General features: G+C 33.3%; 1 protein-coding gene across 4 annotated transcripts in view; it reads left to right on the top strand.

Annotated features, from left to right (window-relative positions):
- SRP54 (signal recognition particle 54) overlaps nucleotides 1-13,221 on the top strand; it is a 97,654-nt gene that overhangs the window by 17,238 nt on the left and 67,195 nt on the right. For 3 of the 4 annotated variants that reach the window (XM_020991392.2, XM_078150310.1, XM_020991391.2), the window contains exons 2-4: nucleotides 2,052-2,148; nucleotides 8,274-8,365; nucleotides 9,566-9,650. In XM_020991392.2, the coding sequence (XP_020847051.1) occupies nucleotides 2,071-2,148; nucleotides 8,274-8,365; nucleotides 9,566-9,650 (255 nt within the window). In that variant the 5' untranslated portion in view covers nucleotides 2,052-2,070. The remainder of the gene's footprint in view (nucleotides 1-2,051; nucleotides 2,149-8,273; nucleotides 8,366-9,565; nucleotides 9,651-13,221) is intronic. The other variant, XM_078150309.1, reaches the window with a different exon arrangement.

Below are 13,221 nucleotides of genomic sequence, written 5' to 3' on the forward strand. Positions count from 1 at the left end.
TATATATCTGAGAAAGGAGGCCTTTATCAGAGACACTTGCTATAAAAATTGTTTCCCAACTTTCTGCTTTCCTTCTAATCTTGGTTGCATTGATTTTGTTTGTACTAAAGCTTTTCAATTTAATATGATAAAAATTATCTATTCTACATTTCATAATGCTCTTTGTCTCTTCTCTGGTCATGAATTCCTCCCCTCCCCATAGATCTGACAGGTAGACTGTTCCTTGCTCTTTTAATTTAATTGCTTCGTTGTCTTTGGCTATGACAAGATATAGTTTCCTTCTTTATCTCTTTTAATTAGGTCTGTTTTTGCTTTAACTTTGTCTAAGATTAGGATTACTACCCCTGCTTTATTTTACTTCAGCTGAAGCACAATAGATTCTGTTCCAGCCCCTTACCTTTACTCTGTGTCTCTCTGCTTCATGTGTTTCTTGTAAGTAACATTGTAAGATTCTAAGTTTTGATCCACTCTACTATGTGCTTCCTCTTCTCTGCCTGTGTTATAAGAGACCTGTAACATGTATAACCTATTTCAATTGTTTACCTTCTCAATGAAGGCGGGAGGGAAAGAATTTGGAACTCAATTTAAAAAATGAATAAATTGTTTTTACATGTTAGGGAAAAATAAAATACTAATTTAAAAAAATAAGAGAATTGTAAGGTAAAGCTTCCAGTATTTCTTTGATCTTAGTGGCTAGAAGTATTCCACTAGTCTAATTGTAGATAGATTCTTGGTTGCTCTTCCTTGACTTGCTTCTCAAACTCCCAGACCCATGAAGCTCTGTCATTTGCAAAAAAAAAAATGGTGAAAGACACAGCAAGGAAAGTTTTTGGCTTCTCATCTACTTGGTATGGTTCCGACAAAATAAACAAATTTTTGTTTCAATCGCTTTGAAAAGTGCCCAGATGCGATCTTCATAGAAGTGGCTGAGTGTAGATGTCTCAGGTTGTTCTTTCAAAGTGTGAAGGGAAATGCAATAAATTTCATTTCTACAAAAATATGAACCAAAGTTGTGTGAATTTTTCGAGGCCAACAAGGAAATACTTCAATAAATCATTAATGAAGTGACTTAATTGTAGATCCTAAGAATGTTAATGACTATCTGCCCTAAATAGTAGCTTATCATTTTTTTCTATTTCTAAAAAAAGATCGACTATAACAGATTGAGTGTGTATTCAAATAAGATTTGACTATAAGTGAAAGCAAAAATGTGAATTCTACTCTTTAGGGGAAAAAATAAATAAAAGGCCTTTCTTGTTATATAAGCTTCAGTGTGGGAACAGCAACCTTAAAACTTCCTTATTTGTCTATGGTGCTAAAAGTAAATAAAGAAGTGTCAATATGGTGAGTGAAGTAACAGAAGGAATGTGAGCTAACAAGGCATTCACTATAGAATTGTCATGAATGATAAATGATGATCTTTTTCTTTTATAATGGAATTAACTATGTACTTTTTTTGTTAGGTTTTTTTTTGACTGTGGCTTTTCCAACAGTGGCAAGTAAAATCTAGAATAAATATTTTCTTGGTAGGATAGGATAAATATATCTTCTGCTCCAGAACATATTTTTAATATCTCTTTTTTTCAAAATGTCACAAAGAGATTCTTGATTAGGAACTAATAATTTCCTTAATGCTTAATTTTTTTTCCCTTCTTCAAGTGATGTCTTCAGAATCATAGAATTATAGATCTAGAGATAGAAAGGATTTTAACTACCATCAAGTCCTATTTCTTTATTTTACAGATGAGGAAATTAAGGTCCAGAAGAGGTTAAGTAACTTGCCTGAGGTCTTATGGCTAATAATGTCTCAGGTGGTATATATGCCCGGGGCTTCCTGACTCCAACTCCAGCACTGTACCAAGCTGCCTTTCTAAAATAAAATCTATCACAATTGACAAAACCAGTGTCACCAAATCCAATTTTTATAATTATTGGAAATTGGCTAGAAAATCCAAATTCAAATTGTTTGTATTATAATACTTCCTGCTTTGAGGTTTTGTTTTTAATGTTTTTAGTTTTTGTTTATTTGTTTTTTGATATCACCTTTTAAGGTTGTACTAAACTGCCAAGATGGTGTTAGCAGATCTTGGAAGAAAAATAACCTCAGCACTGCGATCATTGAGCAATGCCACCATTATCAATGAAGAGGTATGTATTTGTTATGACGCAAAATTTATATAGTGGTGTCAAACTCAAATAGAAATAGGGGCCACTAAACCATAGTAAAGATCCCTGTGGACCACATATTAACATTATATATGTTTTATTGTATTTTTATTTATTTTTATTAAATTATTTCCCAGTAACTTTTTAATCTGACTTCAGGGAGTGTCGTGGGTCACATTCAGCTTGTGGGCCCTGTGTTTGACCCCCCTGGTCTAGGCTAACACTTAGATTCTTACTTGTTCTTCTGAGGTGAAGTGGGAGCAGTAACACTGGTACTACTTCTGCTCATCTTTATGAGATTTACTTGTCAGACAAAATCCAAAAGCCAAGTATAGTGTGTAGGACTGTTTTGTCAGCTTATTTTTAATCTTTCTTTCCTAGAAATAATTAATTAAAACTTTGGCACAAAAAAAGTAGGTAATATTCCCTTTTGACTTTAACTTAGATCTAGTGTTATTTTCTCCCTTTCTCATATGATTACTGGGCCCTCCGAAATTTAACGCCTCATTTCCTTCTTCAATAGCACATTAAGCTTTAAAACATGTTCTTTTGAACATTCTTTAATCCCAGTCCCCTGTCATCTCATCTCTCCCTTTTTCTAACTGTTAATGATGAAACTAGTATTACCCAGGATCTGTGAATGGCCTTATTTTCATTGTAAAGTGTTCTCTCCTGGCTTTTGGAATATTGGAATATCCATAACTGATGTCTAGAGAAGGAAAGAAAAATTAGCATTTTCACAAATTATTCTTTACTTATATATACATATATGTATACACACACACACACACTCCATGCAAACAAGTAAATTGTTTTTCCTGACATTCTACCTTGGCTATATTCTACAGTTAGCTATTAGCAAATGAAATTCATTAAATTTTTCAAGTATATTTTAATTTTGTAAGTATTCAGTTTTGCATCAGAGAGCCAGACTCATTTTACACTTTAATATGTTATTACTGCTCAAGACATATATAATTATTTTAACTTATTTAACTTTTAGAATTAAGTATAGATAAAAGAATAATTAATAAGCTTCCTAATTTTTCCTTCCTGTGGATATTGGCAGATAACATATAAAACTAGTAGTGTTTAGCCTGTCTGACCCTATAAAACTTTCTATTTTCTTTGTGTGAATGACAAGGAAAATTGACATCAGAGGAATACTTGATAGGAAACAGTATGATAACTGTTGAGTAGTCAGCTTCTCTATTTTTCCTCCTTCCTACATTGTTCACTGATTGATAGGTAGCAAAGTGTGGACACTAAAGGCAGGCTGCCTAAGGCATACTGGAGAGTATTTTTTTAGTATTACCTTTAAAAGAACATGTATTGTAAACCAGAAAGTTCTGTTCTTTGTGATATGTAGGTTTTTTGCATGTAAGTCTCTCATGAATGGTAACATACAAGAAACACAACTTCCAAACCTTGTCTAGGGCACACAGATTCTTTTTTTTTTTTTTTGGCTGTTGGGCTTACGTGACTTGCCCAGAGTCACACAGCTAGTAAGTGTCAGGTGTTTGATCTGAGACTGGATTTGAACTCAGGTCCTTTTGACTTCAGGGCCGGTGCTGTATCCACTGCGCCACCTACCTGCTCCAACAGATTCTTTCTTACTAGCCCAGAGAAGGAATTCCTGGAATAGAGGGGCAAGGCTGTTTCCACAAAGCCCTTTCTTTGTAAATATGAGTAGAACTTCATAGGCCTTCAAGGAGCATGCTTAGTTAAAAATAGAGAATGTACACTTATTGTTGTGCTAGAATGAAAAAACTTCATTGGCCTTAAAAATGTAAGGTTTTCCATACTCTAATTTGGAATGTCCTACTTCTTCATTCTTAATCATCCAAGCATATTAGTCATAAGAAGTTGAGCTAATTTCAGATTACTAATTTCCTGCATAAGGTGCTAATTTTTTTAGTGATAATGTTTCTTATCTGAAAAATGGAGATAGGGCTAATGGTAAAGGCTAATTAATGTCTTACCATGTTGTATGCATTGTTTTTGTAATGATTATAAAAGGGTTTGAAAATATTAATCTAAATGAGTACTGCACATTTTTAATTTGTATGAATTTTTGGTGCATTATTTAATTTTATAGTTTTTCTGAATTCCTTTTTGGTCATTGATATGTTTATGGAAAGATTTCTAAAATGGTTACACTAAGACATTCAATATTAATATATTCCTCTAAAACCAAGTAATTTGTTCTGAGAAATTATTTCTTCATTTATTTTCTTTCTTTAGAAGTCTAAATCCTACAATTTGGAGGGGGGCGGGAATTTGAGTTTATTCCTGTTGAGTACATTCAGATACTAAAAAAAAAGTTGATCATTTCCCCTCCTCCAAAAAAATGTAACTGTAACCATTTAAGTATTAATGTTACAAAGAAGCAGTTATGTAACTAACTCCCATATGGCACCCTGTGTTTCTTATATAACTTTTATATGATATCATTTATTATGTAATTCTCTAGCAGAGGCTATTCTATGATATTAGAATTTTTAATGTGATGTGTAACTATAAATCCTGAGGACTTGAAACTTGTTTACCCTTTAAACTGTTACATTGAAATTGAGTCATGAAATGATGGTAGTTAATTCATTGTATAATCAAAATAGATTGTCTTATCTGAAAGCTTATTAAAGGATAATAATTAAAAATAAAAGGACTTTTCCTTAATGTGATCAAAAGTACCTATCTAAAACTGTTTTTTATAACTACAGGACAGGCTTTTCCACTAAAATCAGGAGGAAAGCAAGGCTACTTACTGTTATCACTATTCTTTGATCTAAAAGTACTAGATATAGCAAAAAGAAAAGAAAGCTAAAATTAAAGTGATAAAATTGGGCAAAGAAGAAGCAAATAAATCTCTTTTTGCAGATGGTATAATAGTATACTTAGAAGACTTCAAAAATTTATTCAGTGAAAAAAGTTAGTTTCCTGATAATGAACAGAATAAGGAGGGTTATTGTACTTTTATGACAGCAACATTGATTTCTGTTTGACTCAAGATTGGTTATATTAGGTTTGAAAAGGGTTTGAAAATATTGACTTTATATTATATATATTATATATTCTCTATATTGACTTTATATTGTTATCATTGTGAATCAATGACAAAAAAATTCATACTGATAAATCAGAGTAGCAGAATAAAGGTAAATCCACAAAAATCATCAGCCTTTCTTTATGTTTCCAACAAAACTGAGGAGGAAAAAATGGAAAGAGAAATGCCATTTGAGAAAACACAAAAATATAGTGGGACTTTTGTGATCGAAAAGAATTAGAAAGTAGATGCCTGTTGGATGGGGAAGGGCTAAACAAATTGTGGTACATGAATGCATTAAAAATTACTATGCTGCAAGAAATGGTGAATATGATGAATACAAAGAAGCATGGAAACATCTATATGAATTGATGAAGAATAAAGTAAAGCAGAGCCAAAAAAATATATAATGACTTTTGTTCATTTGGTTCAGTTGTTTTTCAGTTATATCCAATTCTGTGGCTCCATTTTAGAGGTTTTCTTTGCAAAGATACTGAAGTGTTTTGCCTTTTCCTTCTCCTTCTATCTCCTGAGGGAACTAAGGCAAACAGAGTTAAGTGACTTGCCCAGGATCACACAGGTAGTAAGTGTTTGAGGCCAGATTTGAACTCAGGAAGGTGAGTCTTCATGACTCCAAGCCTATCTACCGTGCCACGTAGCTACACCAGACAGTAACTACAACAATGTAAATGGAAAGAACAACCACAAACACAAAAATTGAAAGTGAATGTAGCAAAATTATATAGATCAAGTATGACTCAAAAGAATAGTAATGAGAGGATACCCCCAACCCATCCCTTTGTGTAAGTGGGAGGCCCACAGGTGTAGCACATTGTACATGTTGTTAGACTTTTTCATATTGATCAGTTGTGCCAATTTTTTCCTTTCTTCCTTCCTTTCCTTCTTCCCTTTCCTATCCTGTCCTTCTAAAATACTATTTGTTATATTGGATGGCTCCCTGAAACAGGTAAGGGGAAGGATACTAAAGAAAACTATGATGATGTTAAAAAAAAAAACAAAAGACGTAAGTATCTGGGAATTAATCTACTAAGGTGCATGTGAGACTTGGATAAATACAATGGCAACAAATTCTTTACAGATAAAAAAAAGCATATAATCACACAAAGATTTAATTATTTATAGCTGCCTGGCTATAAACCCTGCCCAGCTATACCAATATAGTTAAAAAAAAAAGATACTATCTGACTTATTTAGGGTTGTATCAAGTGAATTACTAAATAGAATTTGACAAAGTAATAAAATTCATTTGTAATAAAAGGTCAAAAATGTCAGTTCATTTAATGGAGAAAAGTAGAAAGAGGCAGAGCTTGGTGCTATTAGATCCCAATTCTTATTACTAAGCAGTATTTATCAGAGTGTTTGCTACTGGATCAAGAAATCAGCTGGATTATTACTGGATTAAGCAGTTCAGTGGAATAAACTAAATAAGTAATCCCTGGAAACACAGGCAAATAGTAGTCTAGTATTTCATAAGCCCAAGAAGATAACTAGGGAAGGAATTTGTTATTTGACAAGAACTGCTGGGAAAACTGGCAAGAAATCTGGGGAAGAATAGATTTAGGGGACAGCTGGGTGGCACACTGGATAAAGACCTGGCCATGGATTCAGGATGATCTGAGTTTAAATCTGGCCTCAGACACTGCCTCTATAATCCTGGGCAAGTCATTTGACCTCAACTGCCTCACCCCAGCCCACTCCACCCCAAAAAAAAAGAAAGAAAGAAATTTAGATCTGCATCTTGCCCCGCAATAAATTCTAAATGGATAAACAATCTAATTTTTTTTAAATCATCATAAAAACTTGAAGAAACTTACAGGGATATTTTTCATCATTATGAATAGGACAAAAATTTGTATCCGAAGTTAGAATAGAAAAGATCATAAAAGACAAAACAGACAGTCTTGATTATCCAAAACTAAAAAGCCTTTGCACATGTAACAGTTACACTAAAATTGGAAGAAAATATATAGATTGGGGGGGAAACCTTTTTTACTAATGACATCCAAAATCAGTAGATAATTGAAACAAAACTGCCAAACAGAGAAAGGATAAAGGATCTGGGCAGTTTTCTAGAGAAGAAATACAAACCTGTCAATAATCAGATGTTTTAAGTAAAAAATGTTCAAAGTTGCTAATAGAGAAGTGTAAATTTCAGTCACCTTTAAATATTCTCATAATCATGAAGCTAGGAAAGATGTTAAGAGATGAAAAAACTTGTTTGAAGAGGCCTATGAGAAGAAAGACACAATTAGTGGTGGGTGTAGCTTTGATTATTACAGTCATTCTACAAAACAATTTGGAATTGTGCAAAAAAAAATTATTAAATTGTTTATGCCCTTTCGTCCAGAGATCCTGCTTTTGAGACTATACCCCAAAGAAGTCATTGATGGCAGGAACAGACTGTCATATACAGAAATGTTCATTGCAATGGTACTTATGACTAAAAAGTTATTTTTTAAAAAAGTATGTGCCTAGTGATTGGGGGATGGGAACATTTTATTGTTGAGGAAGGAGAATAGTTAACAAATATGGTTTATGGCTATAATGAAATCTTACTACTCTGTAAGGGGTGAAAACTTTGAAGAATTCAAAGAAATTTGTGAAGATTTATATAAAGTGCTGCAAAATAAAGCAAACAGCTAAAACAGTGTACACAATGACTGTAATAATGTAAGTAAAGTTCACCTTGAGAAGCAGCAAAATACTTTTTAGTTATAATTTATACAGTGTTTGTAGCATTGTCAAGGTTAAAGGATATATTGCTCTTTCAGCGATTAATAGCTCAGAGGAATATGTTTTGTTGTGGGAGTGAAGGGGAGCATTGTTTGAGAGTTTGGTAAGTGTCGTGCTGAAATGTATCAATAAATTAAAATAATCCTAAGGGGCATTGATTCTTTCATCTTCCTATACTTTGTAACAAAATAGGGTATTGCATTATCTTCATAAACTAATAATTAAGAGTGATTTTGTGACCATTGTTTTTATCATCATGATTGAAATGAAAAGCTGGTGGTTTCTAATAGCAGGTCTCATTTTTTAGGTTTTAAATGCTATGCTAAAAGAAGTCTGCACAGCCTTATTGGAAGCTGATGTTAATATTAAATTGGTGAAGCAGCTCCGAGAAAATGTCAAGTAAGTTAAATAAAGTCAGGTAAAACAAGATTCTTGTTCGTGTTGTAGAAAGGAATTAACCTAGAAACTACAGAAATTCATTATTTGCAAAAGAGATTTAGGGGAAAATGTATTTTGTTCAAAATCTGGCTTCCAAAGTATATTTCTATATTGATGGTCAAATAAGGATAATAATATTTATGCTACCTACCTCACAGGGTTGTTGTGAGGCTTAGATTACTATGCATATATGCCCTATTAATTTTTTTTTATCATTCAAAGAGCAAGCTACAAATTGCCATTCTACTAGTATAAATGGCAGGTCCTATTTTAATGGAATTTTGTTGTTACTATTCAGCTTTTGAGAGTTTACTTATTAATTTGGGGATATGTTACCTTTTCTAGGTGATATAAAAGATCCAGCTAAGCATTTTCTATACTGAAGAGTGTGAGTTTAGCATCCCATAACTTTCTTCTTCTGTTCCCCTTCAATTTCCCCCCACATGTTGAAGAAGGAAGTAAAACAAGTTATCTGTTCTCAATGATTATAATATTACCCTAAAAAGTAGATCTGGCTGTGGCAGAGCAGAAAGAACATAGAATCATTATACCTTAATCAAAATTTCTCTGTTCCTCTTCATATTCAAACCATTACTGTTTAGAATGTGTGGCTTGAGTAGCTGGCATAGTATATAGTACTTTTCTCTCATCTAAAGCATTTAATCCAGTTCTCTGAATGGAAAAATTTAAAGATGCAAACTGTTAGGGTTCTTTTGCATATTAGAAGAGTGATTGTAATGAGACCAGAGCAGATACTATCACTTTTTTGGTTTAGAAAATTTGAAAAATAGTGGCACACCATTTTCTTCTGATATCTTCTAATGAAACTTTTTGATATCTATTCGGATATAGAATTATAGCTCTTATAACAGAAAGGGATTTCAAGAAATCATAGTCCAGCGCTCTTTAGACAAGTAAAATGGAATTATTAATAGTTAAATCAACTAAGTGATAGGTACATTTTCTGTAATAGTACTTATCCCTTGTAAATCATCCAGTTTTCAAATTGAAAGTCATACATACAAAAAATTGAATTTTTTTGAACATTTTGAAAGTATGTTTTCAAATACACTGGTATTCTTTGATGGGAACACATTTTGGGCATGGTGGGAATGCTCTTTTTTCTTTTATTAAAAAACCTCAAATACCGCTGTTGTGTAGGTCTGCTATTGATCTTGAAGAAATGGCATCTGGTCTAAACAAAAGAAAAATGATTCAGCATGCTGTATTTAAGGAACTTGTGAAGGTAAAGCTATACTATATATGTTCTGTAATTCTCTACATAGATTAAATGGCTGAACCTGGACTAGTGTTATAAATAGGAACAATACTTATATAGTATAAAACATTTGTTTAGGACTTTTCATCAAAGCTTTGAAAGGATCACTCTTTAAAAGGACCATTTTAGCCATTGAATATCCTGAAATAATATAGATTATTGTGAATCTATATATTCCTTAACATTATAAAAAAGAAAATCTTAAAGTTGTCTTTGAAGACAAATTGTGCTCACTAAAATCTCACTAATTCAGACTGATATGGGGTACAATTGAATTGTAGAATATTAGAAAAACTCCATTTTTATTACCTTTTGTATACTTAGAGTAACCAGGAGGGTATTAAATAGATGCTACTTAATATGGACCTTGCTTTTGCATCTAAATGAATATTTCTGAAGTATTTAGAAATAGTTTTTAATTAGGGAAATATCCTTTTTCCATTTTTGTTACAGTTATTTAATTGAGCAAAGGCCTTTTTTTCCAATTGAGCGCTAAAATTTCATCCTAGCCTCTGTCTAGTTCTGACATATTCTGACAGTGAAATCTGAATTAATGAAATTGTATTATATAGACTATCCTAGATTTATAAAAGAATCCATACTTGCAAATCATTGTGCTGCTCCATGGGAACTGTTCTGAAGGAACTTGAAGTTTTCAAACAATTACTGAGTTTAAAAGTGAGGAAGAATAGAAAATCAAGAGCAGTTGGGAGGGAGCTGACCCTCCCTCTAGTTCTCTGAATGAAAACATTTTTCTTTGCACTGCCTGAAATTTATCATTTTGTTAAACTGATAAAATTCCGCCAAACAAATTCATTTGTAAATGCCATGGAGGGCTATACATATATAAATAAAGACTGGTTAAATTACAATAGTAAACATTTATTAATTGCCTGCTGTGTACTGGACATTGTGATAAATGCTGGGGGTACAAAGAAAGGCAAAAAAGTAGTCCCTGTCTTCAAGCAACTAAAATTTTATGGGGGAGATAATATGTAAACAATTACATATAAAATACTTATGGAGTAAATTTTAGGCAATTTCAAAAGGAAGGGACTAGCATTGACAGAGACCAGGAAAGGTTCTTATAGAAGATGAGATTGTAATTGAGGCTTGAAGGAAGCCAGGAGATGGCAATGAGGAGGAAGAGCATTATGGGAATTGAGGTTAGCTATTAAAAAAACACAGGTTAAATAGATGACATGATGTGTGGGAGGAATAACAAAGAAGTCAGTATAGCTGGAACCTAGTAAAGTTTAAAATTGAAGACTGAAAAGGTAAGAAGGAGCCAAGATGTGAAGGGAAAATGGAATTTTATATCCTGAAAGTAATAAGAGTCACTAGAGTTTATATTGCTTTCCTTCTACCACCCACCTGAAATTACCTATACAAAGTAATGGGAGTTTTGGGGGGAGATAGTTAATACTGGAGTACTTGCTATTCATAGTAGTGGAATTTTGGAGATAAGAGTGGGGCAGACTTAGAAGAAGTTCTATAATGGGGTCTGAGTAAGTTAATCACCTTGGGAGGCCTGGGAGAGAAAAGGATGTGGAAGAGAGCTGCTTAAAAGTACTGGTTAAAGGATATTAAAGACAAACTACCTATTTCTAAATTTTGCCTAGGGTTGACCCTCTGCCTCATCCAAAAGAGGTAGAAATTATTTTCTTCTTCCTTTTCTCTCCCACTGTTTGTGTCCCTAATTCCAGGTTCTAGACTCAAGCTAATATTGTAGTTCACAGGCATCATGAGTTAAATGGAATTTTGTGGGTCATATTAGAACTTAGTCACCATCTGTAATGGTGTTTCCTTGAGAAAATACATTTTTAATTCTAAACAGCCAACTTAAAAATACATTTTTGGAATATAACTTATTTTGTAAGTTGTTGGACCTTATTTTCTCACTAACTTTCATAAAGAGAGGTAGTGTGGTGAAGTGAAGAACTGGATTCAAGTCATACATTATGTATGTGACCATGTATAAAGTCACTTTACATCATAGTTCCCCAGGCAGCTCAATAAGTTATAAGTTATAGATTAGTTTTGCTGATCAGCATCCATAATACTTGGCATTCTCCACACTGATTAAGTCACATGTGTGTGCATGGTGGAGGTGGAATAACACTTTGGTAAAACTGAAGATTTCCTTTTATTGACTTTTATTTTTATTATATATTTTATTTTATTTACTCTTATCTGCTTTTGTGAGATTTTCATAAATGTGGGTTGAATTGAGTTGTTCAATTCATCCATCATTTCTTAAGTGCTTACTATATGCTAAGCATTGGACATGAAAAGTAAAATAGCCCTTATCCTTGAGGAACTAAGGTTCTTCTGGGAGCAGATAACATATATGTACATAAGAAAATAATTTTTCAATGTAGGGGGAGCAGTAATAAGTGAGGGAAACAAAATTTAGGAAGCGTATTAGTGGGGAATTAAGTCATTAGCAGGAACTTGATGAGGACAGCATGCCTCAGTGATAGGATTTGAAGCAGAATGGATTGTAGAATCACAACCATTGAGCTTTAATGGGACTGACTGAAGAGAGGAGCTATCTTATCTAGAACTGAGAAAAGTCTACTTGTATAGGTTTACTCTATTCCTTAGCTAACCTCTTCTTTTCTTCCTGTCTTTGTCAAAGAGGTAGCCCTTCTCCTTGCCAAAGCCAGCTCCCCTTCATTTACATTTGACCCTGTCCCCTTTCATCTTCTCCAGTGGATTGTATCTTCACTCATCCTCAATCTTTAATGAATTTTTAATCTTTCCTTATTAACTAAATTCTTACCCACTGCCTTCAAACATGCCCAAATCTCCACTACCCTTAAAAAAAATTATGGGTTGACTCAACCATCCCCTCAAGTCATCATTTTATTATAAGTCCTTGAAAGTTTTCTGCATTCTGCTTCCTCTCCTTTTACTCATTCCTTAACCCTGTGCAATCTAGCTTTTGACCTAATCACTCAAATAAAATTGCTCACTACGAGATTATCAGTAATTGCTAAATTACTGGTGCCAAATTTTAATTAATTACCAAATCTGAAGGTCTTTTCTCAGGCTTCATGTTTCTTGACCTCTCTGCAGCATTCTCTCTTGGTCCTTCTTCTCTTCCTTTTCTATTCTTCTTAGCTGTGACCTCATCAGTTCCTATAGATTTAATCATTTCTATGCAGATGACTTCACAATTATATATCTAGCCCTAGTCTTTCTAGATTTCCAGTCCCACATTACTAGCTATTTCTTAGACATTTCAGACTTTGACATGTTTCAGACATATCTCAAACCCAGCATGTCTAAAAGAAAGTTAATTTTTCCCCCCATACCATCCACCCTCTATCAAATTTTCCTATTTATGTCAAGGACACAACTATTCTGTCCTCCCACCTTTGTAATCTCAGCAACATACCAGACTCTTCACTTTCCTTTACTCAAATATCCAGTCAGAACTCAAATCCTGCCACATCTATTTTCAAAACACATGTCACATATAATCCCTTCTCTCTCCTCACATGGCCACCATCTCAGTTCACGCCCTCATCAA

Source organism: Phascolarctos cinereus, unplaced genomic scaffold, assembly GCF_003287225.1.
Source record: "Phascolarctos cinereus isolate Bilbo 61053 unplaced genomic scaffold, phaCin_HiC Scaffold_2;HRSCAF=192, whole genome shotgun sequence".
NCBI classification, from domain to species: domain Eukaryota; kingdom Metazoa; phylum Chordata; class Mammalia; order Diprotodontia; family Phascolarctidae; genus Phascolarctos; species Phascolarctos cinereus.